Source organism: Anabrus simplex, chromosome 2 (genome assembly GCF_040414725.1).
Source record: "Anabrus simplex isolate iqAnaSimp1 chromosome 2, ASM4041472v1, whole genome shotgun sequence".
Lineage (NCBI taxonomy): Eukaryota > Metazoa > Arthropoda > Insecta > Orthoptera > Tettigoniidae > Anabrus > Anabrus simplex.
Window position 1 is genome coordinate 616824907 of NC_090266.1, and position 27113 is coordinate 616852019.

The following is a 27113-nucleotide window of genomic DNA, read 5'->3' on the forward strand; positions in this document are numbered from 1 at the left end:
TGAAAGTTAGTTTTGTTGTGAAAACTTATAAACACCAAACTTCTTTAAATCACTAATTCTTCTACCTTGCACCAAAGTGCATTACGTCAGTTTTTTTATGATGACATATGTGGAGAAAAGTTCAAACTTCTTGCCGTACACCAAAACAAAAACATAAATAAATCCAGTCAGTTTAGGTAACTTCAAAATAACACATTACTCAATTATGCAATGGCGACATCTTCTGGTCAATGTCCTAACTTCATGCATTAGTTGTTTCACGTTTTGCTTGATAGATAGAGTTCCTTAAGGCACTTCTTTTAAATGTGCGAGGTTGAGGTGTACCTCCCGGTACAACATTCAACATGAAAACTGCCTTAAATACATTTACAATGGTTGACATAAAATACATATGACCATAAAACATATTACTATATACAGAAAGTACTTGGAACCTGGTCACAGATAACTGCAGACACATATGACCAAAAAAAACCCACATTACTATTTACAGAAAGTTATTGGATCTAGGTCACAGATAATTGCAGTGCATTTGTACACTGTTGAACAGAGATTTAGAAAAATGAGTAAAAACTTGAAGTTGCAGAATACTGTGAGGTTCTTATTTATTTGCAGTGGATATAAAGGAAAAACATGTTTCAACTACAGTAACAGTATCTGAACATTTTAACATATATGTCAGGATACCAGTTGCTATGGTATGGGTGTGGGCATCTCAGACATATTCTGAGTCATGGCCCTCCTTGTGCTCAGGCGGCTAGGACTATACAATCCACCGGTGGTCCATAACCCGTTAGAAGAGAGATTCTCAATTGGACTATGTGTAAGTAGGGTAGCATCAATGAGTATGGTATGAAAATTAGCCTTTCGAAGACTAAATTGATGTCAGTAGGTAAGAAATTCACAGAATTGAATGTCAGCTTTGTGATACAAGCTAGAACAGGTCGATAATTTCACGTATTTAGGTTGTGTATTCTCCCAGGATGGTAATATAGTAAGTGAGATTGAAACAAGGTGTAGTAAAGCTAATTGAAGTGCGCTGGCAGTTGTGGTCAACAGTATTCTGTAAGAAGAAAGTCAGCTCCCAAATGAAACTATCTTTACATCGGTCTGTTTTCAAACCAACTTTGCTTTACAAGAGCAAAAGCTGGGTGGACTTACGATATCTTATTCATAAGTTAGAAGTAACAGACATGAAAGTAGCGAGAATGATTGCTGGTACAAACAGGTGGGAACAATGGCAGGAGGGTACTCGGAATGAGGAGATAAAGGCTAATTTAGGAATGAACTTGATGGATGAAGCTGTGCGCATAAACCGGCTGTGGTGGTGGGGTCATGTGAGGTGAATGGAGGAGGATAGGTTACCTAGGAGAATAATGGACTCTGTTATGGGGGGTAAGGGAAGTAGAGGTCGACCAAGACGACGATGGTTAAACTCAGTTTCTAACGATTTAAAGATGAGAGGTATAGAACTAAATGAGGCCACAGCACTAGTTGCAAATCGAGGATTGTGGCGACGTTTAGTAAATTCACAGAGTTCTGCAGACTTAACGCTGAAGGGGATAACAGTCTGTAATGATAATGTATGTATGATGATGGTTCCAAGGGAATTGAAACCAGTTTTCACTCATAAATGTCATGTTTTATACGTTGTGTTTAATGGTGGAACATCCCTCAATTAATTCCCATTATATTAGTTATATGTCAACACGGAAATAAAAATCATAACTTATGACCACTGTAATTGCGGATAAAATTGTGTGTTAAAGGTACAGGCCAGTGCGGGATGTTTAATGAGGCTCTAGCCTCCGGGTGTCCATAATGACCAGAAAATTCCTGTCTTGAAAATGAATTCAGAGACAAGGGTGCACTGACGAACAGAGAAGACAATTGCTAGAATTGCAAGGATCAAGAATGTGGGCAGGGGAAATTTAAAAAGTAGAATATAACAATGAATGTAAGAAATATGTACATATGAATGAATATTCCCGAATGTGCATTTAATTATAAAAACAGCAAAATTATGTAAATAAAACATATTTAGTTAGATCAAAAGCACTTAAGCACATAATTGTCTGAGACTTGCCCATAACTATGTCAGCATAATAATAATAATAATAATAATAATAATAATAATAATAATAATAATAATAATTTATTTATTCATCCTATGATTAAAGGAGGAATATCAGCTCAAGTTCATAAGAATATTCGCAATACTATGTCCGGTTAGTTAATCCATTCAACGGCTTCTTGTGTTAGGTTGTCAAGATCTTTCATTGAGCCTCTAAATGCTCTGAGGGGACATTCGAGCACTATATGATCCATGCTGTTCTTCACTGCAGTCGCAATGAGGAGAGGACTTCCATCCCCACTTGTTCAGTATTGCTCCGCATCTTCCCTGGCCAGTCCTTATCCTATTCAGTACACACCACTGTCATCAAGGTGAATGAAAACCTGCGGGCTGCTCCCAAGGAGTTTTAATTAAGTAATGATGTGTCAGGGAGTTTTTTCTCTGCCACTGATTGTTCCATGCATCTAGTATTTCGAAGTGATTGTCTTGCAGATTGATTGCTGTTCACCACGATGGTTGTCTGGACTTTAATCGCTGCGGTAATAATATTGCGGCCTGTTCCACGAACGAACTTTGCAACTTTTCAACTTTGCACTTTTCAGTTCTTGTTCCACCATGATCTAGGTTGTACTTTTCAATTTCTTAACAAAGTGAAAAGTCTTTGCGAATGAGTGATCCAATCGAGTTTACTCCATGAGCAAACTGCATAGGCTTAATACTGTATGATTTTAATGCTTTACTTTTCGCGGCGAACTTGACGGTGTAATTGTGGTACCATTTAAGTTTTTATCATGGGAAAGAAAGGTTAGTATTACAAGAAGCTGGCTGTGCTGGAAGTTGTCAAGGAGAAACTTGACGTCCTTTTTGACAACATTAATGATAACCTCTCAAATGATGACACAAATCAATGTTAACGAGAGTACCGTCAACACATCCACACTCAGAAGGAAATTCACCCTTCATTAGAAATCCTGTCGCTATATTATGTGGATTATCAGGCTAACGTACTATGTTAGGAAATATTACATTTACTATAATATGTACGACTTTGATAACAGTTCTGCAAATAATTTATTTTGATGTCCCATGCATTGGTGCTACACCGTGCAGCTGGGCACCATTTACTGACCAATGTATATAAGCATATAAGAATTTGTTCTTTTTCAGAAAGGAATTGACTTCTTTTTGTTGCACATTTCAATAAATGACCGATCATTTCAAGAATATAGTCAGCCTGTGTTGGGGTAATATGAAATCACTCGCAAAAGTCCGTCGAAGTGAGGTTATGAAAATTAATCTCATCTTTGTACGTTCTCTTATTGGATTCTTCATCACGGAAGGAAATTCACCCTTCATTAGAAATCCCGTCGCTATATTATGTGGATTATCAGGCCAACGTACTGTGCTAACAAAAGCTCACGTCGTAACTAAACAAAATTCTACACCGAGAAACTAGTGTACATACTTGTCAATTAACAGATGAAAAGGGAATCATCTCTTTGCAAGATTTATGAAAACTTTTCACTTCATTTCTTTGCAATTTGCATTTCTCTACCAATGGAGGAACATAACAGGCTTGAATAATGGGGGCAGATAACCTGTTTCTACAATATTGGAAAAGGTGTTCAACCATCTGACAGTAGCTGGACCACAGTGTAACAGAAATTCGGGGTAAATGCCATCAACACCTGCTGCCTTTCCAGGTTTCATGCACTTCATTGCTTCTGTAGTCTCTTCTAGTTGAAATGGGGCAGAGAACTCAGATGATTGTGGAGCTGACCTTTTCCTTTTATTCAATTGATGTCTGACTTCTCTTATGATATGTTTTTCCTTTCTTGACTTGGAGGTAGTAATTATGTGTTTGGCCATATCATGTAAGTTTGATACGTTTTTGCCCGATGGTATTTTTTGCTGTTCCCAGTTTCCGGATTAAGGACCAGGCCTTTCTTCTGGAGTGAATATGGTCCAAGGATTCTACGGTTTCTTGTCATTTATTTCGTCTGTTCATAGTGATTGTAGAAGGACAGGAGCAGTTGCAGGATCGCCATTGTCTTCATATTCCTTGAGAAGCTTTTTGCTGTCTTCATTCCAGCCAGGGATGTACTCTTTGCAGTAACCTTTTGGTATGCATCGTTTATCTGCACCTTTTAGTATACCAATAAATCTACTGTAGTTGTTGAAAGTGAGTTTTATCCATCTTATATTGGAGTCAGTCTGCTTTGAAAATTCTATCCAATTTGCTTTGTTGAAGTTCCATCGTGGTCTCGTGTAGGAGAGGATAATGGGTATGAACAGACCTGTCTGGAGAATTAGTGGCCGGTGCTGGCTGTGAGGGAACCTGGCTAGTACTGTGCAATGTACCTCATTGGGAACATTTGGAGACTGCGTAATGAAGCACAGGTCAGGTGTATGGCCATGATTCCATCGTGCAGAGACAAAGGTTGCCTTATCTTTAACATCATAAATGAGTTTAAGGTTTGCTGTATCCATCCAGTCAACAAGTTTTTGTCCATTTTCATTGCACTCCTGATATCCCCATAGAGTATGATGGCTATTGGAGTCTCCAGCGATGATGCTTGGATGCTGTAGTGAGGTTAGGGGTGGAGAAGGCCAGATGAATCCTGGTGGTTTGTATAAGTTGATTATCGTCAAGGTTACCTACTTTAACTGTTGCTGTAAAGACATTTTCATCTGAAGTTGATGGCAGGACTTCGTAGTTGCTGGTATTATTTCTTATATAGGTTGCTAATCTATATTTGGGATTATTGTTTGTAGCCACAAGCTTAAATCCTGGAATCCTTCCTCTGCTGTAAAGCTGTAAATCATCTTCAGCATTGGTTTCTTGGAGTAAGATGACGTAAGTTTGATGATTCTTTAACACATTGAATGACACATCATTCATATATGAATGACACTTCACTTCCCGCTATTGCAGCGTCATCCATATATGAATGATGTGCAGATGAGCTGTATCAGGCTTTGTCATTCGCATACGAATGACGTTACTGTAAAATCAAATGGTAGCCTTAAAGTGTGGCCCATGGGTTACTTTTTGGTGTGCTTGGTTTGGCCGTACCTGTAATGGAATCGGGTATACCATGCTCAATGTAAACATATTATGCACGAATAAATTTGTTATTTATTCTAGTTAAAAACAAACGAAATGTTTTATCAAACACACTTGTTCTGAATTATTATCTGAATTATTGTACTTTAAACGTATTCTAAATATCCTATAATATATAATGCTACCATTAATGACCATTGGCGGCTCTAGACTTAGACATTTTTCAATTTTAAAATTATTATTCAAACTGGGGACACGCAGGCTGAGCTAGAACCATCTCTAGTAATGGTTTATTTTCATGTTTGTAGTACTTGAATTTTCCCTGTGCCTTGCTCAAAAATAAAAAAAGTCTAGTTATCTAAAACACCCTGAATAAAAAGTTTGCAGTACAGAAATCATTGGTGCACAGAATTGAAACAGCCCGTTAGCACTTTCTAATTTTTTAAAACAGAAAGGTAAGATAGAGGAAAAACATTGATGCTGATACCCTAGGTCCACAGTGTAAGAAGACCAGGACAGCCGACTACAAGGAGGTGGACCAGCCGTCTATACGTGGTTTGCGGAAATGCGGAGTAAAAACATTCCAATAAATGGCCCACTGTTATGTGAACGTGCGCGATCTTTCGCATGTTTGCTTGGGTCACTTGAGTTTATGGGTAGTGCTGGTTGGCTTCATAGGTTTCGGGAGAGATATGGCATATCCCACAAAATTATAAATGGTGAAGCTAACGATGCCCCGAAGGAAGTTGCGTCTTCATGGCGGCTGGAGACTACCGGATGTCTGGAAGGAATATTCGCCGGCAGACATTTATAATGCAGACGAAACTGCATTATTTTATAAACTAATGCCAAACAAAACCCTTGATTTCAAGGGAAATAAGTGTTTTGGGGCAAACATTCAAAAGAATGTATCACGGCTCTTTTGTGCACCAATTCCACAGGGACGGACAAACTGAAACCTCTCATGATTGGGAAGTTTGGAAAGCCAAGGTGTTTCAAAGGGGTGCAACATCTGCCCTGTGAATACAGGCACAACTCTAAGGCATGGATGAGATCTGTGCTATTCAAAGAGTGGTTGTTGGACTTGGAACGTCGGATGAAAGCTGAAAAGAGGAGAATTCTTCTATTATTGGACAATTGCTCTTCTCATAATTGTGTGCCTCGCCATTTGGAGCATGTAAAAGTTTTATTTTTGCCTCCAAATACAACTTCAATTCTGCAGCCGCTGGATCAGGGTATAATTCATGCAGTAAAGAGGCATTACCAAGCTTGTGTGGTCCGTCGAATGCTGTGTAATGTTGCCTTGAATAGCGACATTAACATAAACATATTGGGAGCAATGCAGATGTTTAATGCTGCATGGAAATCCCCGAATGCAGACATCATTACAAACTGCCTTAGAAAAGCTGGAGTGGTTTTTACAGAAGACGTCGCAGAAAGTGAAGTGTTGGATGATTTGGAAACCTAGGAGAATTGGAAGCGTTTGTGTACAACGTTGGATGTGCCATCTACGGTAAGTCTTACAGACTACATCAATGTAGATAGTGATGTAATAGTCCACAAAGAAATCACCAATGAGGAAATTGTGGAGGACATTATGAATGATAGAGGTCCATTTGATGAGGAGGAAGAAAACCCCCAAAATGATTGTGATCGACAGAGGTTGACTCTTCAGCAGGCAATGAACATAGCACGTAGCCTTCAAAATTTTCTTGTGTCAGAAAGTGATGTGCCAGAATCTGTTTTAAGTTCATGTCAGTGGCTGGGGACTATTTGGAATGAGCTTTTGTGTCTGGATTAGTTCAGAAGAAAATCACATACTTTTTTCAAAAAATGAGGTTCTGGAACAATGTGTAGCCTCTTTGCTGGTACAGTGTAAAAATAGATTTTCTGAAAACATCTGTCAATACTGTAACTCATAATGGTATTTTGAAATTATATAGATCCTGCAACGGATATAACAGGACAGATGACCTTGTATTTCCGCCCCTAAAAACATCAATAATTAATGGATATAATACTATGCGAGTTCTTAAGAATTGACTTATTTCAGTATAACAAATTAATTTCAGAGGTCCCCAAAATTTTCTTGAGAGTAGATTCGTTGGGAACAGGATGCTTTGCATATTTTTCAAGAAACTGCCTGAAGCTTCGGTTGTTAAGTTTCTTTAAAGGAATGTTAGATGAAACCATCATCTTGCGGAGATCTTGCAAATATTGTGAGCACTGTGAACTTACTGTTAGGATTTCGAATACCAGACGTTACCTATGTTTTAGTGCAGAATGTCTTGTTACTCAGGTCTTATGTTCTGCAGTGTTACAGTGTTGTAGCACAGTGAAGCATTTTTTTGGCAGTAACTTTTACCTCACACAATTTACAGAATAATATCACTCCATCCATACTGAATATGTTTTTACCAAACTCACATACAAAACTTCGCAACTTCTCACTAACTGAGACTTTCAATTTTGGCATATTTAAAGCAACTGAATGACTGAAGCTCCCTCAATAACCCAGATCATTCAGTGTGTTGAGGGAGGAAGAGAGAAGGGCGAAGAGATATGAACAGTGACAGATAACTGCAGAATTGCCCCAACCAGCAAATAATAGCTCTTACATGCTAGAAACATTCAATGGTTTTCAATGGTTCTTCAGTAGAAGAAAATTCTAGTCTATCCTGAAAATTAATTTCTAGAGCTTACTCTGATTTTTAGAAAATTAAATTCAAATGCAAATTACCAAAATATGTTATGAGATTTTGTTCAACATATGCCACAAAACTGAAAAGCCTAAATATGCATTTATGTGCCCAATAAAACCTGTTTAATTTTGATTATCATGCTTGGAAACATGTTGAAAATACAAGACTAAATGATATAATGTTAAGGAAAAAAATATGACTTGTCATAAAAATCTAGCCCATACTAATCATGAAATGGATTGTCATGAAGTAGATAATAATTTCCAGTAGTGTAATTTATTAGAAGGACCCTTCCACCCAAGGATATACTGCAGGAATAGCATTACATAGTTAGCAGAATCTTGGCCTGTAAGCTGAATTCAGCAAGGTAAGGTGTTCGATAAACTTATTCCTGTGCAAAACAAGTTTTTACTTTTACAACATTCATGTGCTGTGTTGCTAATTACCATTGGATATATATGTTTATTTTTGATCAAATATCATGCAGTTGAATTTATAAACTTAATACATCAATATATGATACATAAAACTTAGAAATTTTATTAGAGCAAGTTCAGTCATACAGGTCAGCAAGGCCCCTATGCCACTTCTCACTTTGCAGCAACGAGTGCCACCCATTCAGGGTTAAAAGTGGTTTAGCACACTCGTTCACTCTCCGTTTTGTATAGATACAAAGTAGCTCATTATAAATTGTTTCTAGTTTTCTGTTTAATGAGACCTACATTATGAATTTTGTAATATTGAAAGAGTTTTCTCTCCTTTCACATTCATTTTAATGAAAAGAAAGAATATCCACAGCCTGTTTCCAGTCATTTGACCGGGTCATGAATGGAATGAATGAAGCCCCGTCTAGCGGCGAGGATAGGAATTGTGCCGACTGCCGAAACCTGTTGCACTCCTCTGGGGCCAACATTCATTTTAATATTGTCTTGATACTCTGTTGAGGTTACGTATATTATTTTAGATTTGCTTTTATTTTACAGATGATATTGAATGGCCAGATGATGATGATTGGCCTATCCAAGCTGAAGCAAAAGATATCATAACCGCATTATTACAGCAAAATGCCAGGGATAGATTGGGTACTGGAGGAGCACATGAAGTTAAGGAACATCCATACTTTTTTGGAGTGGACTGGACTTCACTTCTTCGACAAAAAGCAGAGTTTGTTCCACAGATTGATCATGAGGAAGATACTAGTTACTTTGATAGTAAGAATTATATTTCTATACTAGTGGTGTTGAACTCTGTTTATCATTCAGCTTTCAATAACTATTAAGTTATTGTTATTATTATTATTATTATTATTATTATTATTATTATTATTATTATAATTTTTCAGCTCGTATGGACCGTTATAATCATGATATTGGAGAGGATACAGATGATACAGATGAATCACCATTATTTGCATCATTTTCTTCATGCTCTCCACAATACCGTAAAGTACAAAATCGACTTGGATTGTATGAAGAACTGGATGAAAGCGGTTTCAGGAAGTCATTTTCCCGAGGGGACTCGGGCCAGTCGGACCATTCTGAATCGTCACCTTCAAACTTAGGCAGTGCGTTAGATACGCCAGATGTTGATGGAATGAAGGAGTTGGTGGAAAGTGGTGATAATAATTCTCAGAAGATTACAGGTCATCCTAGCACCCCTGAATCTTCTCAAACAGAGAGTGATGATGTCTCTCCACAAATTCAACGTAAACGTCGCCTTCATAGTAAAGAAGCCCTCCCTCGGTTTTCAATCTCTATGGAGGATAATCAGACGTGGTATGTTTCTGTTGGGCATTTTCCTTCTATTTTGTGCAGATTGGGTTGCTTTGTACTAAAATATATTTTGTACTTACCGTATATATATGAATAAACCTCACACCCTAATTTTGGAAATCTTTTTGGTATACCTTTGTTATAATTATATTGAAAACCATAAATTACTACAGTACAATGAATTATGAAGCAACTCATCACATCGTAATCTTCATTAGGCCACCTCATCGCTAAAACATGCTGGATTCACCCTTCTTGCTTACAGAATAGTCCAGCAGCATTTCACAACATGCACTGATGTCATGTCTGCATTACCAATTTGCGAGAGTAAATACGAGATTCTCTGGCGCAAACCAGTAACAGATCTGTGGAAATTCAGTCATTTCGTCATAATTGGCTGGGACGCATTGCACAGAATTAATTATCTGATAAAAACTGAAGTTATTTAGTTCAAAACACATATGAGCCATCCACGGCCAACCTTATAACTAACTCACTTGCTATCACTATAGCTTTCAACCAGCGCATTTCACTCGTGACCACACATCCAAACTGGGTCTTTTCAGTCACATATTTGCAAATCCTATTGTCGATTTCCAAAAACTTCACTTTTGTCTGCAAAATGCCCATCGGTTACTGTTTGTCTGTTCAAGACAAACTTTATTTTTCTTCTAGTCATGTATACTACTCTGGTCCATATTGTACTTTCTCCCACAGTGCAATTACAAACGTTCTCTGCTTCTTTCATAATGTGGAGCTTTTCTTTAGCTGTGGGTGACCTATAATGAGAACTCGTACCAGCCATCCCAAACATGTGCTACTACTTAAACTGACACCACACAAATGACGTGATATAGATGCGGTTTGTTCAGAAGGAATCCATTGCTTTTCAGTCTGTTGAAAATACAAAATGTAACACTGTAACATAACTGTAAAAAAAAAAAAAAAAAAAAAAAAAAAAAAAAAAAAAAAAAAAAAAAAAAAAAAAGATAATTACAAATACAATATGTTTTGTTCTAAAACAACATCCTCAGATTCTATCAAAACGCTTTTACCCATATATATATATATATATACACACACATTATGTACAATATTGTTTACGTTGTGTAAACTAGTGGCAGGAACAAAGTTTCTGACGGAGTGAGCAGAAAAATACTAACTTCCAGATTTTGTTGTGTCAGGAGCACTGTACCAACCTTGATACAACATCAACTTTTGAATACATATGAAGGGATTATTCGCATATATACGGTAATTAAAATATCAAACCATTTTTTCAAATAATTCCGTTGGTTATATCTTTCAGGGTTATATTTTATTTCTATTGTTATTATCCAGAGTATTTTCTACTGGCTTCAGCATAATAGTATTTGTAACATTTATTAGCTACATGAATTTCAGATGCATTGGTAATTCCTTAGCAATTGTTATAAACTCATGATTGGTAGCAGCATTGTAAATGGCCTTTTCTGGTTTAATTTTGACTCGTTTTATATTCAGTCTGTTCTACTGATTTCAGAAATATACCATTAGTTTCTTCATATAACACACAAATTTTCAGAAAATTTAATTTCATGAGTTTATAATTACACTTAAACAATATTTCTTTTGGAATAATATTGTATTTATTTTAAAGTAAGAATTTTGCTGTATGTAGAATATGCATTGCCATTGGGGGATTATTACATTATTGCAGGAGGAGCTGTTTAGCCAAGGCAGTTGTTGAGCAAGATATTCTGATGCATGTTGAGAAGTATTTCATGAAGATGTTTCTTGTGTGAATCATGCTAAGGCCATGTCAAAAAGACATTGACAATCTAAGTGCATTTGTTAAATTTCTGAGTTTTATGGTTCAGAACAAAGCAGCATGATTTTTTGAAGTGTTAATTTGCTTATTTTGTTATCAGTCCTGGTGATCATTATGCCTGCCATGTGTTGCCATGATCTTTCTGTACTTAATTCTCCCAGGAACTCTGATAGACAGTAGTTTAAAAAAATTCCTCCCAAGCCTGCCAGACTTACAGATTTGTATTTCCCAAAGGATGAAGCTCTGCTGCCTTAATTAGACCTATAAATTGCTCCAAGAGCCGATATGTTTTTTCTTTTCGTTCTATCAATTAGAAGGTAGTAGATTATAGTTTTAGCATTGCAAATCAAGTTTTACACATACACATGAACAATCATTGATGACGCACATGCGCATGATGGGCACTGAAGAATGATATATTATCCCAGGTAACAGTAGACTTGCATATGTGTTGAACCGGGCGAGTTGGCCATGTGGTTAGGAGCATGCAGCTGTGAGCTTGCATCCAGGTGATAGTGGGTTCGAACCCCACTGTCGGCAGCCCTGAAGATGGTTTTCCGTGGTTTCCCGTTTTCACCCCAGGTGAATGCTAGGGCTGTTCCTTAATTAAGGCCACGGCCATTTCCTTCCCATTCCTAAGCCTTTCCTATCCCATCGTCGCCATAAGACCTATCTGTGTCGGTGCGACGTTAAACAAATAGCAAAAATAAGTAGCATATGTGTCGTCAATGTGTGTGTTATTAATATAGCACATTGGCACTGCATTGGAACAAATTATATTCAAATTATATTACATTGTTGTGTAATAACTGTTCACGCCAAGGATAACTGTTTCTTGATGCAGTAGTGAATATTATTGTAGTCATTTGCATCATGTATGGCACTAGTGGTAAATTCTAAAGCAAGGCTGTATGCAAAGTGCAGGATTTTCAGGAAACTGAGGACATTAATAAATGGAGTCGGTTCTTTTCCCCTTTTCATGGCACATTTTCCATTGCTTTCTCATTGATTTGCCATTTGCATTTACTTTTTATGTTGACGTTGGAAGGACCAGTCAAGTTATCAGTGCCAGTTTCATACGTTATTACTCCACGTTTGAGGGCAACAGGTCACTAACAAATAATCCAAACATGTAACTTGAACTTAAGTTTGAGTGCCGGTACAGAAGAACAAAGCCCAATCACAATGCTGACCAGTAAAGACAAGGAAAACCGGACCATATACAATGACGCAGATGCGCTCCAACGGCATGTAGCACGGGAATGACATAACGCACATGCGCATCAAGCAGCAGCCAGCGTGTAAAGCTCAAGGCTAAAGAGAAAGATCTACTTTGGTATTTCATCCCAGGACATGGTTACTTAATTTTACTTCACTCTAAAACAATACTCACCAATCCATAACCATTATTTCAAGGATGATGATTCTGTAACATATTGTAATGGTTGAAATCTAATAACACTGTCGGCAGCCCTGAAGATGGTTTTCGGTGGTTTCCCATTCCTAGGCCTTTTCTATCCCATCGTCTCCATAAGACCTATCTGTGTCGGTGCGACGTAAAGCAAAATAGAATGGGAAAAAAAAAAATCTCATATACGAGTTAGGTGTAAAAACAAATGTTCTCCAGTGATAATAACAACCCTCTAGTGATAGTCTTGTTTGCTCACTGTGTTCATCTTATGGGCACCTATAGAAAATGTTTATCTGCAGTCCCTGGAGAGAAGCTACAACAGCATACGTTACTGCACTTGAGATCTGGACAGTGTAAATTAACATTTGAGGTTGTTATTTAGTGCGTTCAAAAATGATTGACACTCCCTCCATAACTCTGAGGAAGTAACAAGTTTGAAATGTGTGCTCAGTGTATGCGGGAAGACATACCGTACTACTGACTGTGCCACGTATCGCCACCAGATGACATTGCTAGTGCACACAGACAGTACTGTGCTACGTTATTCATACCGGTGTGCTGTTGCATTCCTGGGCGGTGCTCGCACAACATGTCAAGCAGATAATCATGGGCAGCTGTGAACTATATAGTTTATCTGAAGAGAGGATTTAGCTGCTTCATACTTTGACACCACGTTAGTAGCCATATGTGGGGAAGCAGTACCAAGTCGCAGAACCGTTACGATACATAGTCACTTGACAGTGGGCAGACCATTGCTACCCTGAGTGCTCTAGTGTACACTGTGCTGTCTAATACACCATACTTACCAGATTTTGCCCCAAGCAACTATACATTGGAAGAGCTTATGCAGAGTAAGAATTTCCCCTCCAAAGACAACCTTAAGGCAGATGTTCAGCAGTTACACCAGGATACCTACAAAGACTGGTTTGCTGTGCAAATATCAAAACTGCCAGAATTATAGCAAAGGTGCATAGACATTAGTGGAGAACATCTCTAATGTAATCTGTATTTATTTTGTTTCAATAAAATTATTGTGTCAATCATTTTTGAACACCCCAAGTATGTCAGTGCGTGTTGTTTAAGAACATAGAAAAATTGATTATTTTTAAATTAATAACTTATCAACTTCCTTTTCCTGATATAGGTGTTTCTGAAAACTGGTGAGGTTATGAAGATGTAGGGTACTATTTGTTGAATAATTATAACCTACAGTATTACATTTTACCATAAATGGGGGCTGAGGAGATTTAACTGAACGTTATATCCTTGAAAGTAATTATACCCAAATAGCGTGTAGGACAAATGTAGAATATCGTTGTCTCCGGTGCAGGAATCACTGGGTTTAGTAGCTCGGATGATAGAGCACTGGCTTTCGGAGCCCAGTTTGGCAGGTTCAATCCTGGCTCAATTTCACTGGTATTTGAAGGTGCCGAAGTATGCCAGCCTTGTGTCGGTAGGTTTACCAGCATGTTAATGAGTTCCTGCGGAAAAAAAATCTGACATCTCAGCATCTCTGAAAACCATAAAAGTAGTTAGTGGGATATAAAATCAATAACATTATTAGTGCAAGGAACCATGAAACTCATATAGATTACTGCTGCATATAATCCATTGAGTATTAGTGTTGAGAACTTCCTCCTCATCCTCCTAGAATTTGAGAAGAATGGTATTTCTGTATCGGTCATGTCCATAGTAACAAGAAAACGCACTTTTTACTTTTCCTTAATTTCTGTCTGTCTGTCTGTCTGTCTGTCTGTCTGTCTGTCTGTCTGTCTGTCTGTCTGTCTGTCTGTATGTATGTATGTATGTATATATGTATGTATGTACATGCATCACGAGAAAACGGGTGAAGAGAATTTAATGAAAATCGGTATGTGAAGTCGGAGGTGAGTCACTATAATCTAGGCTATAAATCACTTTACTCACGCTGAGTGAAATGGTAGCTTAGGGGAAGGCCTAAAATTTAATTCTCAAATATTTATATTATTAGTGGTCCTATCGTTAAATACCACATAACTAAAGTTATATAGAATTAAATTTCCGATCATTTATGTCGTACATTGTTACCGTACCGGCTCTGATAACACAGATATTCATGAATTTGTATTTTTGTTGCCATGTCCATATCAACGCTGAGCCACGAGAAAATGGGTTAACAGAATTTAATGAAAGTCGGCATATAGAGTTCGGGAATGAGAAACTACAATCTAAGTTAGAAACAATTCGCCCTGTATGAAATAGTAGTTTCAGGGAAGGCGCCTAAAATTTAATTTTTAAATACCTATGTTATTGGTCCTATCGAACAGAGCTACATAACCAAAGTTATAGGGAATACAATTTCCGACCATTTATGTTTTATTCAATTTTACCGTACCGACTATGATAAGAGTGGTATTTCAGAGTCGGAAGAAAACTAAGAAAACTAAATGTATGTGAAGGCCTACAATATTGAAAGCGCATACATTGATCAACAATAACATTACATTGATCATTGTTTGTGGTGATGTTCTTTGTCTCTTAGGGTACGAACATACCGAAGATGCATCGCAGCTCGCGGTCGCGGTTTACATCGCGGTCGATGCCTCGATGTCACCTCCTGGTAACACAAACACACGGTTTTAAATGGAACAGTTCATGTCAAAGATGCTCGCTTCAATTCACCATCGCGATTTACCAGGAGGTCTAGCGCGATGATAAGAAAGTTTGTGTTCTCATCGCTGTAGAACGAGAGGCATCGATGTAGCTTGCTCCTGATTGGCTTATCCGGATTGAGATCACGTGATATACCCCCGTTGTACTATGCCGTTGATCCGGGTGTTCACAGAGCCCGCATGTGTATTCGTGTGGTACTTCACAGTATCAGTTTTTGATTCCACATTGTTGTATATGTATTGGAACGTCTCAAGGGACATTCTCATGTATCAATGAAATCTGTCCGCGTGGTGTTTCAGTTCTTCAAGTAAGTTGTGATATTCCCCCAGCGCCTGCCTTCTTTTATTTATAGGAGGAGCATTCCACTGGCGGGTTTACTGATTTGAAAGTAGCCACCATCGTGTGCTTATGCACAATGAATCACTACCTCCACTGTCACTTGAATATGTACTCTATACTCGTAAAAGGTCAGTAGTAGAGGATAAATTATTTTTAACTTGAACGCGGAGATCTAAACAAACCGTCCACTCACTGTAAACACATCTCAGAACACTGAAAGGTAAACCTCCCCGGTATGTTCACCCTCCATCGACAGCGACGTAAACCGCGACGTAAACCTCGACTGCGACCGCGAGCTGCGATGCATCTTCGGTGTGTTCGTACCCTTATGCTGCATCTCAACTCCGATAGATGGGATTACTGCTGCGTACCGAGTCTTACATACAAACATACATTCATTATCATTATAGAATGTTATGCCTTTCAGCGTTCGTCTGCCAGCATCTGTGAATTTACTAAACGTCGCCACAATCCTCGATTCGCAACTAGTGTTGTGGCCTCATTTAGTTCTATACCTCTTATCTTCAAATTGTTAGAAACCGAGTCTAACCATAGTCGTCTTGGTCTCCCTCTACTTCTCTTACCTTCCATAGCAGAGCCCATTATTCTCCTAGGTAACCCATCCTCCTCCATTCGCCTCACATGACCCCACCACCGAAGCCGATTTATGCGTACAGCTTAATCCATCGAGTTCATTCCTAAATTAGCCTTTATCTCCTCATTCCGAGTACCCTCCTGCCATTGTTCCCATCTGTTTGTACCAGCAATCGTTCTTTCTACTTTCATGTCTGTTACTTCTAACTTATGAATAAGATATCCTGAGTCCACCCAGCTTTCGCTCCCGTAAAGAAAAGTTGGTCTAAAAACAGACCGATGTAAAGATAGTTTCGTCTGGGAGCTGATTTCCTTCTTACAGAATACTGTTGACCGCAACTGCAAGCTCACTGCATTAGCTTCACTACATCTTGATTCAATCTCACTTACTATATTACCATCCTGAGAGAACACACAGCCTAAATACTTGACATTATCGACCTGTTCTAGATTTGTATCACCAATCTGACATTCAATTCCGTTGAATTTCTTACCTACTGACATCAAGTTAGTCTTCGAGAGGCTAATTTTCATACCATACTCATTGCACCTATTTTCAAGTTCCAAGATATTAGACTGCAGGTTTTCGGCACAATCTGCCATTAAGACCAAGTCGTCAGCATAGGCCAAACTGCTTACTACATTTCCACCTAACTGAATCCCTCCCTGCCATTTTATACCTTTCAGCAGATGATCCATGTAAACTACGAACAGCAAAGGTGAAAGATTACAGCCTTGTCTAACCCCTGTAAGTACCCTGAACCAAGAACTCATTCTACCATCAATTCTCACTGAAGCCCAATTGTCAACATAAATGCCTTTGATTGATTTTAATAATCTACCTTTAATTCCATAGTCCCCCAGTATAGTGAACATCTTTTCCCTCGGCACCCTGTCATATGCTTTCTCTAGATCTACGAAACATAAACACAAGTGCCTATTCCTCTCGTAGCATTTTTCAATTACCTGGCGCATACTGAAAATCTAATCCTGACAGCCTCTCTGTGGTCTGAAACCACACTGGTTTTCATCCAACTTCCTGTCAACGACTGATTGCACCCTCCCTTCCAAGATGCCAGTGAATACTTTGCCTGGTATACTAATCAATGAGATACCTCAATAGTTGTTGCAGTCCTTCCTATTCCCTTGCAATTACTGCTTTTGTCCAATCTGAAGGTACCTTACCAACACTCCACGCTAATTTTACTACTCTATGAAGCCATTTCATTCCTGCCTTCCCACTATACTTCACCATTTCAGGTCTAATTTCATCTATTCCTGCTGCCTTATGACAATGGAGTTTATTTACCATCCTTTCCACTTCCTCAAGCATAATTTCACCAACATCATTTTCCTCCTCCCCATGGGCTTGGCTGTTTGAAACATCACCAGGATGATTTCCTTTTACATTGAGAAGATGTTCAAAATATTTCCTCCACCTCTCCAGTGATTCCCTGGGATCTGTTATGAGTTCACCTGAATTACTCAAAACACTGTTCATTTCCTTTTTCCCTCCCTTCCTAAGATTCTTTATTACTGTCCAGAAAGGTTTCCCTGCTGCTTGACCTAGCCTTTCCAGGTTGTTACCAAGTTCTTCCCATGACTTCTTTTTGGATTCAACAACTATTTGTTTCGCTCTGTTTCTTTCATCTACGTACAAATCCCTGTCTGCTTTGGCCCTTGTTTGGAGCCATTTCTGATAAGCCTTCTTTTTACATTTACAGGCTGCTCTCACTTCATCATTCCACCAAGATGTTTGCCTTTTCCCATCTTTACACACAGTTGTTCATAGGCATTCCCTTGCTGTTTCTATTACAGCATCCCTGTATGCCACCCATTCACTTTCTATATCCTGAACCTGCTTACTGTCTACTGCTCGAAACTTCTCACTAATCATATCCATGTACTTCTGTCTAATTTCCTCGTCGTGGAGATTTTCTACCCTTATTCGTTTGCAGACAGATTTCACTTTCTCTACCCTAGGCCTAGAGATACTTAATTCACTACAGATCAGATAGTGGTCTGTATCATCGAAAAATCCACGAAAAACTCTTACATTCCTAACAGATTTCCTGAATTCAAAGTCTGTTAAGATGTAATCTATTATGGAACTGGTACCCCTAGCCTCCCATGTGTAGCGGTGAATAGCCTTATGCTTGAAGAATGTATTCGTAACAGCTAAACCCATATTAGCACAGAAGTCCAGCAAACGCTTCCCATTCCCATTAGCTTCCATATCTTCCCCACATTTACCAATCACCCTTTCGTATCCCTCAGTTCTATTCCCAACTCTCGCATTGAAATCACCCATTAGCACTATTCTATCCTTGCTGTTGACCCTGGCCATGATGTCACTCAATGCTTCATAAAACTTGTCAACTTCATCCTCATCTGCATCCTCACATGGTGAATACACGGACACAATTCTTGTCCTAATTCCTCCAACTGACAAATCTACCCACATCATTCGCTCATTTACGTGCCTAACAGAAACTATGTTGCGTGCAATAGTATTCCTGATAAACAGCCCTACCCCAGACTCTGCCCTTCCCTTTTTAACACCCGTCAAGTACACTTTATAATCTCCTATCTCTTCCTCGTTATCTCCCCTTACCCGAATATCACTTACTCCCAGCACATCCAGATGCATCCTCTTTGCTGACTCAGCCAATTCTACCTTCTTTCTTCCATAAGCCCCATTAATATTGATAGCTCCCCATCGAATTCCATTTTGTTCGCAAAGTTGTTTTCAAGGAGTCCCTCGCCTGTAAAATGGGAGTGGGACTCCATTACTCCCATAGGTCCGAGGCTTGCTTAAAATATTCTGAGCTCGGTAAATTCATGAAGCAGGATGCTACCCTACTTGCACATAGTCCAAGTGAGGATCTCTCCTCTAACGGGGTATGGACCTCCGGTGAATTGTATAGTCCTAGCCGCCCGAGCACAAGGAGGGCCATGGCTCTGAATATGTCCGAGATGCCCACTCCCATTCCATAGCAACTGGTATCCCGACTCTCAGGACCACTTACTAGGCCCCTCGGCCGTTGCCCATGGTTCACAAACTAGTGCGTGACTACAGTAACCCACAAACATGAACCACTGCTGGTACGTAACTCGCTGGTTCATCATAGCATTCCAGCTATTCGATCCATACTCTGATGCGCTGTTTTGAATGAGCAGTGTGCATTCTTGAGGCAGAGGCTCACAAAGTAGTAGTAGTAGTAGTAGTAGTAGTAGTAGTAGTAGTAGTAGTAGTAGTAGTACCTGGTCTAGAATTACAATTTAGGTATATTCCAAATTTTAGCAGTGAAGAGGGGTTTCTCCTCTGGCTTGAAGGAAAAAATTGCCTCCGAGTCAGATAGATTTTTGCGCCGCCAGTGTAGTTAATTGAGATTTTTAGACTCATCGGGTACTAACAGGGAACAGATTAGTAAAAGGGCGTAGTTTTTGCCCTGGGACTCTCTAGTATTAGACCCCCCTCCCCACCCCCGAAAAAAATACCAAGAGTGTTCACGGATCATGGCTGTCTGCGGCCTGGTCATTCCAGCTCTGGAACTTTGGACTGTTAGATCGGCAGCGTAATACTGCTCGTTAAAAGTGAGAAAATGTGTGGTTTTTCATTTGATCAAATACTTCATGTGAAATCATTGCTTTTACTCGCGCCATTCCTACTGACGTCATTGTAATGACCTAGGTTCATTTCAGTTGGGAAAACCACTAAGACAGTCTTTCTGAGGATGTAAAAAGGCAGGTGGAGAGTGATTGTCTGCCATTATAATGCAATTCTCCAACCTGATTGTGACTGATGGTAGGCAAGCAGGCCTACCAGTACAATGAAAATTCCCTGACACAGTCTTCATATGAGAAAAGACGTTTGGTGATTTCTCCGTCGCGTTTCTAAGGTATCGTTAAGAACTATGTAGTTTAATACAGTCTTGCTTACAACGTGTACTCTACCTAACCTACAGTTCTGTATACAATGTAGAATTCCGTAACGAAGCACGGGTACATCACATAGTCAGTAATAAATCTGTCGAGGACATTTCAACCCTTCGTAAGTTCCCTAACTTGTTGGTAACATCATTGTGAAGTGGAAATGCAAAGGCTTAATCACAACAGAACTGAGACTGTTGACTGTGTTTGATGCCCAATGGAGCATCGAGCGTTGAAGAAGGAAGTTTTTGAAAAATCTTCACACATTATGTGAAAGAATTATCCGTGACCATGAGTTTCACAGTTTCCAGACAGAATCTCGACTGTGCAAAGAGATAATAAGAGTGGCTTTCCATGGTCAAGCAGCTCCCCGTAAACACTTCACTTATGGATGCTAAAGATTTGGATATGATGAATGTTTAGAGAAGGAAACCTAACAAGAAGTGGAAAGCCAGCTGTGTAATTTGCAGGAGGTAACATTATGGTATGAAAATTTTTTTCAGTGACTTTAATTAATTAAAAGATCGGAAGGGTACAAGGACAGATTGGCTACTCGTGTACTGTATATGCGTGGCTGAGGTGGTAAAGGATTGCTGAGTTCACCCAGAAGACATGGGTTTGATTCCCCAGCAGGAAGTAAAAAAAAATTCAGAAATGAGATTTCCACTTCCAGAGGTGCACATGGCCCTGAGGTTCACTCAGCCTATACCAAAAATGAATGTCAAGTTAACTCCTGGGGACAAAAGCAGCCAGGCATAGAGCCAACCACTCTGCCCTGCTAAGTGCCGAGGTTACAGATGGTGGAAGTCTTTACCTTCCACCCCTCCAGAGGCCATCGTGGCCTGTACGGAGATGACTTTGTACCATATGTAGTAGATCAGTTTGATGATGGTTATTAATATGACAGTTTTCTCTATATTAAAGCACGATCTCCTCAGGAATGATTTGTGGGCAGTTAGATTCTGGAACTGGACTTGCTAGCCCAGAATGCTAGAGAAGACTTCTGATATGTATTGGAGCACCAACAATGCAAGTATTTAGTGGGATGTAAACCAAGCAGGTGGCCATGTAGCTATCAGCTTACATTCGGGAGACAGTGAGTTCAAACCCGACTGTCGGCAGCCCTGAAGATGGTTTTCTGTGGTTTCCCATTTTCACACCAGGCAAATGCTGGGGCTGTACCTTAAGGCCACAGTCGCTTCCTTCTCACTCTTAGACCTTCCCTATCTCATCGCCATAAGAACTATCTGTGTCACTGTGACGTAAAGCAAATAAAAAAAATAAAAAAACTGGGATGTAAAACCATCAACGTTGTCTCCATAGCAAAAAAGCAAAACCCACAAAATAGATTGTATAAGAAAACCTATACTCTTCCATTTTTCACTAAAATTTGTATGGCCGGCAATTATGCTTGCCATCATGTTAACCTTAGCTGACTTCTTTGCTAGATTCAATTTCCTAGTAAGTTCCTTCAATTTCTCCTTACTTCCATAGCCATTACTAACTCTATTTCTTTCCAACCTGCACTTCCTTCTTAGTCTCTTTATTTTTCTATTATGATATAGTGGATCTTTACCATTCCTTACCACCATTAAAGGTACAAACCTATTTTCACATTCCTGAACAATTGCTTTAAACCCATCCCAGAGTCTGTTTACATTTTTATTTACCATTTTCCACTTTTTAAAAACTCCCTCATGCCTGTTTTATCAGCCATATGGTACTGCCTAACAGTCCTAATTTTAATACCTTTCTTTCTTTCTTTCACAATTATTTTTAACTACAACAAAAACAGGTCGCAGAATAGAAGATACATTAGGGGGAAGGAATTTTACAAATATATTGCCGCCTTTTAGTTAACTTTCGTATGGGTGGGAGGGCGAGTTGTCAATTTAAGAGCACTGCTTTGATTGGCGGCAAGTACTTAATTAGGTATGCCATCACGTGTTTACTCCCTGTGGGGGGATGCAGACGAAGAATACACCCACAGTATCCCCTGCCTGTCGTAAGGCAACTAAAAGGGGCGACCAAGGGATGATTGTATTAGAACTATGAAACCACTTGTGATTAGTACCATCACGCCTTTACTTGCGGGTAGTACCACTATGCTAGATACACAACAGGTTTGTGGTTAGTAACAGTAGAGAGTGGCTTCATATGGTTTTATTTTCCGTGGTTTCCCATTTTCACACCAGGCAAATGCTGGGGCTGTACCTTACTTAAGGCCACGGCCGCTTCCTTCCAACTCCTAGTCCTTTCCTATCCCATCGTCGCCATAAGACCTATCTGTGTCGGTGCGACGTAAAGCCCCTAGCATATGGTTTTACAGTACTTGTGATTAGTACCCACTATTTGAGGAGCACCATGGGAATACTTGTAGCCGTGATTAGTACACCTACATGAGGAACACCATAGGTCTGCGTTACCTATGCGACATAGGATACTCGTGAGTAGTACCATGATGTGTGGAACACAGTCAGTCTACACTACTTTTGATTAGTACCACAACACACCGGGCGAGTTGGCCGTGCGCGTAGAGGCGCGCGGCTATGAGCTTGCATCCGGAAGATAGTAGGTTCGAATCCCACTATCGGCAGCCCTGAAGATGGTTTTCTGTGTTTTCCCATTTTCACACCAGGCAAATGCTGGGGCTGTATCTTAATTAAGGCCACGGCCGCTTCCTTCCAACTCCTAGGCCTTTCCTATCCCATCGTCGCCATAAGACCTATCTGTGTCGGTGCAACGTAAAGCCCCTAGCAAAAAAAAAAAAAAAAGTACCATAACATGACAAATACCATGGTTCTACTTTACTAGCGATTAGTAACATTATGAGGGGTCATTGACCTGGATTTTGGACCCCTTTAGACATTGAGCATCATCGTTTCAAGAACGTGCTTTAGAAGCAGTCCCTTGGTCAGTAATTGTATTGTTTTCAGATAGTTTCTGGGAAGGTGGGGCATTGCGGGTCGGATCCACTGATTGTCTTAACTTCATATTCATCCATGCATTGTTAATCACGTTTTGAATTCTGGACTTTTAAATTGGCATTCCATTTCGTCTCATTTTGTTCCATTGGGGGCCGATGACCTAGATGTTACGCCCCATTAACAACAAGCATCACCACCACCACCACCACTTGTTTCACAGAATGATTGTGAAGCCAATGTTTGAATATCTGCGTGTCCATCCATGCTCCCTTTTGATAATAGTACTGCAAAGAGAGATTTTCTCATTTAAATCAATGAAGGTTTATGGATTTCTCTATCGCTAATAATTTTAATTTATAATCACCACTTGCTTAGCACACTCCATAATGATTATTCTTTCCTTGGATGTTTTACGGCCTGAGGCTTGCTGTTCTTGTTGCATCACTTGGTTACAGTTCTCTCTCGTCCGCATTGTAAATTTGCTTCTGGTCAAGGCTTTCTTTTTCAATAAATAATTGAAATTCATTAGCAAACTTCTCAGCAGCATCCGCATCTGCACTAAGACGTTCTCCATAAATTGTAATTTCTCAAATTTCAAAACGTTTCTTAAACCGTGTAAGCCAATCAGAAAATACTTTAAAATCTCCTCCTAAACCAAGGGCAAAGTGAGAACATTTTGCTTGCTCAGCACACATTGGGCTGGACGTAGGAATACTTTGTGCTTGTTTTCTATTAAATACCTTATTGTGGCTTCATCTATATTTTCCTAGTCTGATGTTCTCATTGATTTTCAGGCCGACGAACAATCGCGTAACAGAAAATTTGATGAGGGTTTCCTTTTGTTTCTTTATGTCTCTCACTGTTGTTTCACCCACACCAAACTCACCAGCTAGTTTGGATGTCGACTCACAGTTTTCCATCTTTCTGTTATTTTCAGTTTTTCACTTACAGTTAACTTTTTTGTTTCAATTTATGACTGTTATACTGAAAACTTACACAATCAAAAATCACAGTTTAAAATTCTCGCAACTAAATTATTCAAAAATTTAAAAAGACTTCCACATGTTCATACCTATGTTCACACTTCTCAGCTGCTGTATGAGTAGGCTGTACTGTTTGCACATCTGCCTTTGGTAACTAAGTTTCGAACAGGGGTGTACCGTAGGTAGGTGAGGCTCCAAGTGAAAGTGCATTCCTCTCTTATTATCTCAGTTTCGAAGGTGAGGAAATTTGTGCTATAACCTTCGCGACAACATTCTCTAATGTCTCCAACTTTACTGCATTCTTGTTGCAGTTTGCAAGTAGGCCCATTGTAACACTGAAGAAAAATTGTCTCTGTGCATCGTATCGCAATAAAATCCCTTTAAACAATGCAGAGATATTATTTTACTACATGTGATGATTAGTTGATATTAAAAACACACTCTTCAAGGCATTGCAAATTAACCGCGAAGTAAATTATCCTCATGCAAATTACTGGGAGTCCATTGTAAATTGGATTATTAACAAGAAGGAACATTCACATTTTTCATGTGAAACATCAAAGAAATACACATGTGCATCAAATTTTACTTTCTGGAAACTAATTAATTTATTTTTGTTTCCTTTCAATATAATGAATAGTAGGCATTGTGTGTGGTGTCCTTATAATACTTGTAAATGAATTTCAAAAAAAGTTTGAGAAAATGCATGCAGATTTTTTTTTCTAATTGTAACAGCCTATAAAAATGAACATTTAAATGTGCATTTTTAAGTGTAGAACTTTTATGTTGTCTATATGATGTGTATCAGTTTGATTGTTTGAATCAGTGCAAGTTTCAGTATTCCATGACCAACGGTTCAGTTCCTGCAAATATTTTAGTATAAGCGAGTAAATGGCATTAAATATGCTTAGCATTTTTTGCGTGGGTATGCCCTTCAGGCCTGGTGCTAAGAGGGTTAACTTTCATTTACTGTAAATGAGTTTTATTTTTAGCATTTCTGTTAAGCTGTTACACTTTTAGTTTTAACCTTTTAACTGAGTTTCTGTCTACTGGCTTTTAAGATTAAAATTTGGGTTTATCTTTTAATCTTTTGTGATATTATTAATGAGTATATATGTAAGTCAACACCTGACTTTCATCACATTTTATTCATAACCATTGTTTTAAAATTCTTTCATGTAAGGTAAGGCTTTGTGAATTGGGCCCACTGATAATTTTAAACTTGGGCACATGCTTACCGTGTTCAGTGGGTAAGTTTTAAATAATTATCTCGAATCATGCCATTAGGGGCTTGTGATCTAAATGTTAGACTTCTTAAACAACAACAATCATAATCATCATCATCATGAAATGTTGGAGGGGTCATAATAATGTGACTGAACTCTGTGTGAATCATGTGATAGGCTGTTATTCATAACAGTGAACTTACTAATCCCATACCTGCCAACTTTCCCGATTTTTGACAGTTCTTCCCGCCTCCCGATTATTCTATCTTTTCTCCCGCTTTTAGCTTATTTTTTGGTGAACTTTAAACATTTGTTTTCAAATCCCGCCATTTCAGCTTTTTTACGCCAGTGGCCGGAAGTCCTTCGCTCATTGGCCGCTTTCAAACGAAATATCGAAGTTTATCAATGCGAAAAATGTGCGCGAATGTGCGATGTTTATTGAAACCTGTATATCGCAACGCGTATATCGATTGTCAATCTCTCGTTCTCGCGTGCTGTGTTCTTGTTCGTTCACGTCAGTCTAGTCGATTCCATCCTCTTTGGTCGATTCTAGAGACTAGTCGCTTTCTTAGTAATTTAGCGACATAATTTCAAATGATAACGACTAGTGACTTTTCTAGAGATTTCAGGAGCCATTTGGAGACAATTAACTAATTTTAATTTATCTCAGTATAAATAAAATGTTTTGTCTGTACATTGCTCAGAATTTAAAAAGAATATTTCCGTACCGGTCGTGGTCATAGTAACAAGGGGAAATACAAGTTTTAATTTTCCGTAATGTATGTATGTATGTATGTACGCAGGCTCATCACGAGGAAATGGCTGAAGAGAATTTAATGAAAATCGGTATATACGGTCGGGGAATAAGTCGCTACAATCTAGGACATAAATAATTTTATTCACGCTGAGTGAAATGGTAGTTTAGGGGAAGGCCTAAAATTTAATTCTCAAATATTTGTTATTATTGGCCCTAGCGATAAATACTACGTAACTAAAGTTATATGTTATTAAATTTCCTATCATTTATAACTTATACATTTTGACCGTACCGGCTGTGATAACAGAGATATTCATGAATTTGGATTTTTTTCTTTTGCTAAGTCCATATCAGCGCCAAGGTACGAGAAAATGGATGAGTAGAATTTTATGTAAAGTCAGATAATAAGGAACTACAGTCTATGCTATAAATAATTTTATTTACTCTGTTTGAAATGGTAGTTTAGGGGAAGGTGCCAAAAATTTAATTTTTAATTACCTATCTTAGTGGTCATATTGAAAAGTACTACATAACAAAAGTTACAGAGAATGCAATTTCCTAATATTTGTCGTATTCAGTTTTGCAAGAGACAATTCTCATGATTGATTCGTATTGAAACTGACTTAAGCATATTATTACAAAAATAATTTATTCTATTATCACCACCTATTCAATACAAGCCACGTGCTACGTGGATGAAATCTACATAATACTATATACACTTCTCAGGGACATTTTTCGCCCCTCGTTAAGGGCATCATCAACCTTTAGGTAACCTTAAGTTCAAATGTCTGAAATATTATCTATTCATACATGTATTAATGTGTAACATACTTTTCATCGTAATCCATGTATGAATAGATAAT

General features: G+C 38.7%; 1 protein-coding gene across 2 annotated transcripts in view; it reads left to right on the forward strand.

Annotated features, from left to right (window-relative positions):
- Positions 1-27113, forward strand: part of dop (microtubule-associated serine/threonine (MAST) protein kinase dop) — a 578024-nt gene that overhangs the window by 327716 nt on the left and 223195 nt on the right. For both annotated transcript variants that reach the window (XM_067141035.2, XM_068226223.1), the window contains exons 16-17: positions 8827-9054; positions 9186-9618. In XM_067141035.2, coding sequence (XP_066997136.2) covers positions 8827-9054; positions 9186-9618 — 661 coding nt within the window. The remainder of the gene's footprint in view (positions 1-8826; positions 9055-9185; positions 9619-27113) is intronic.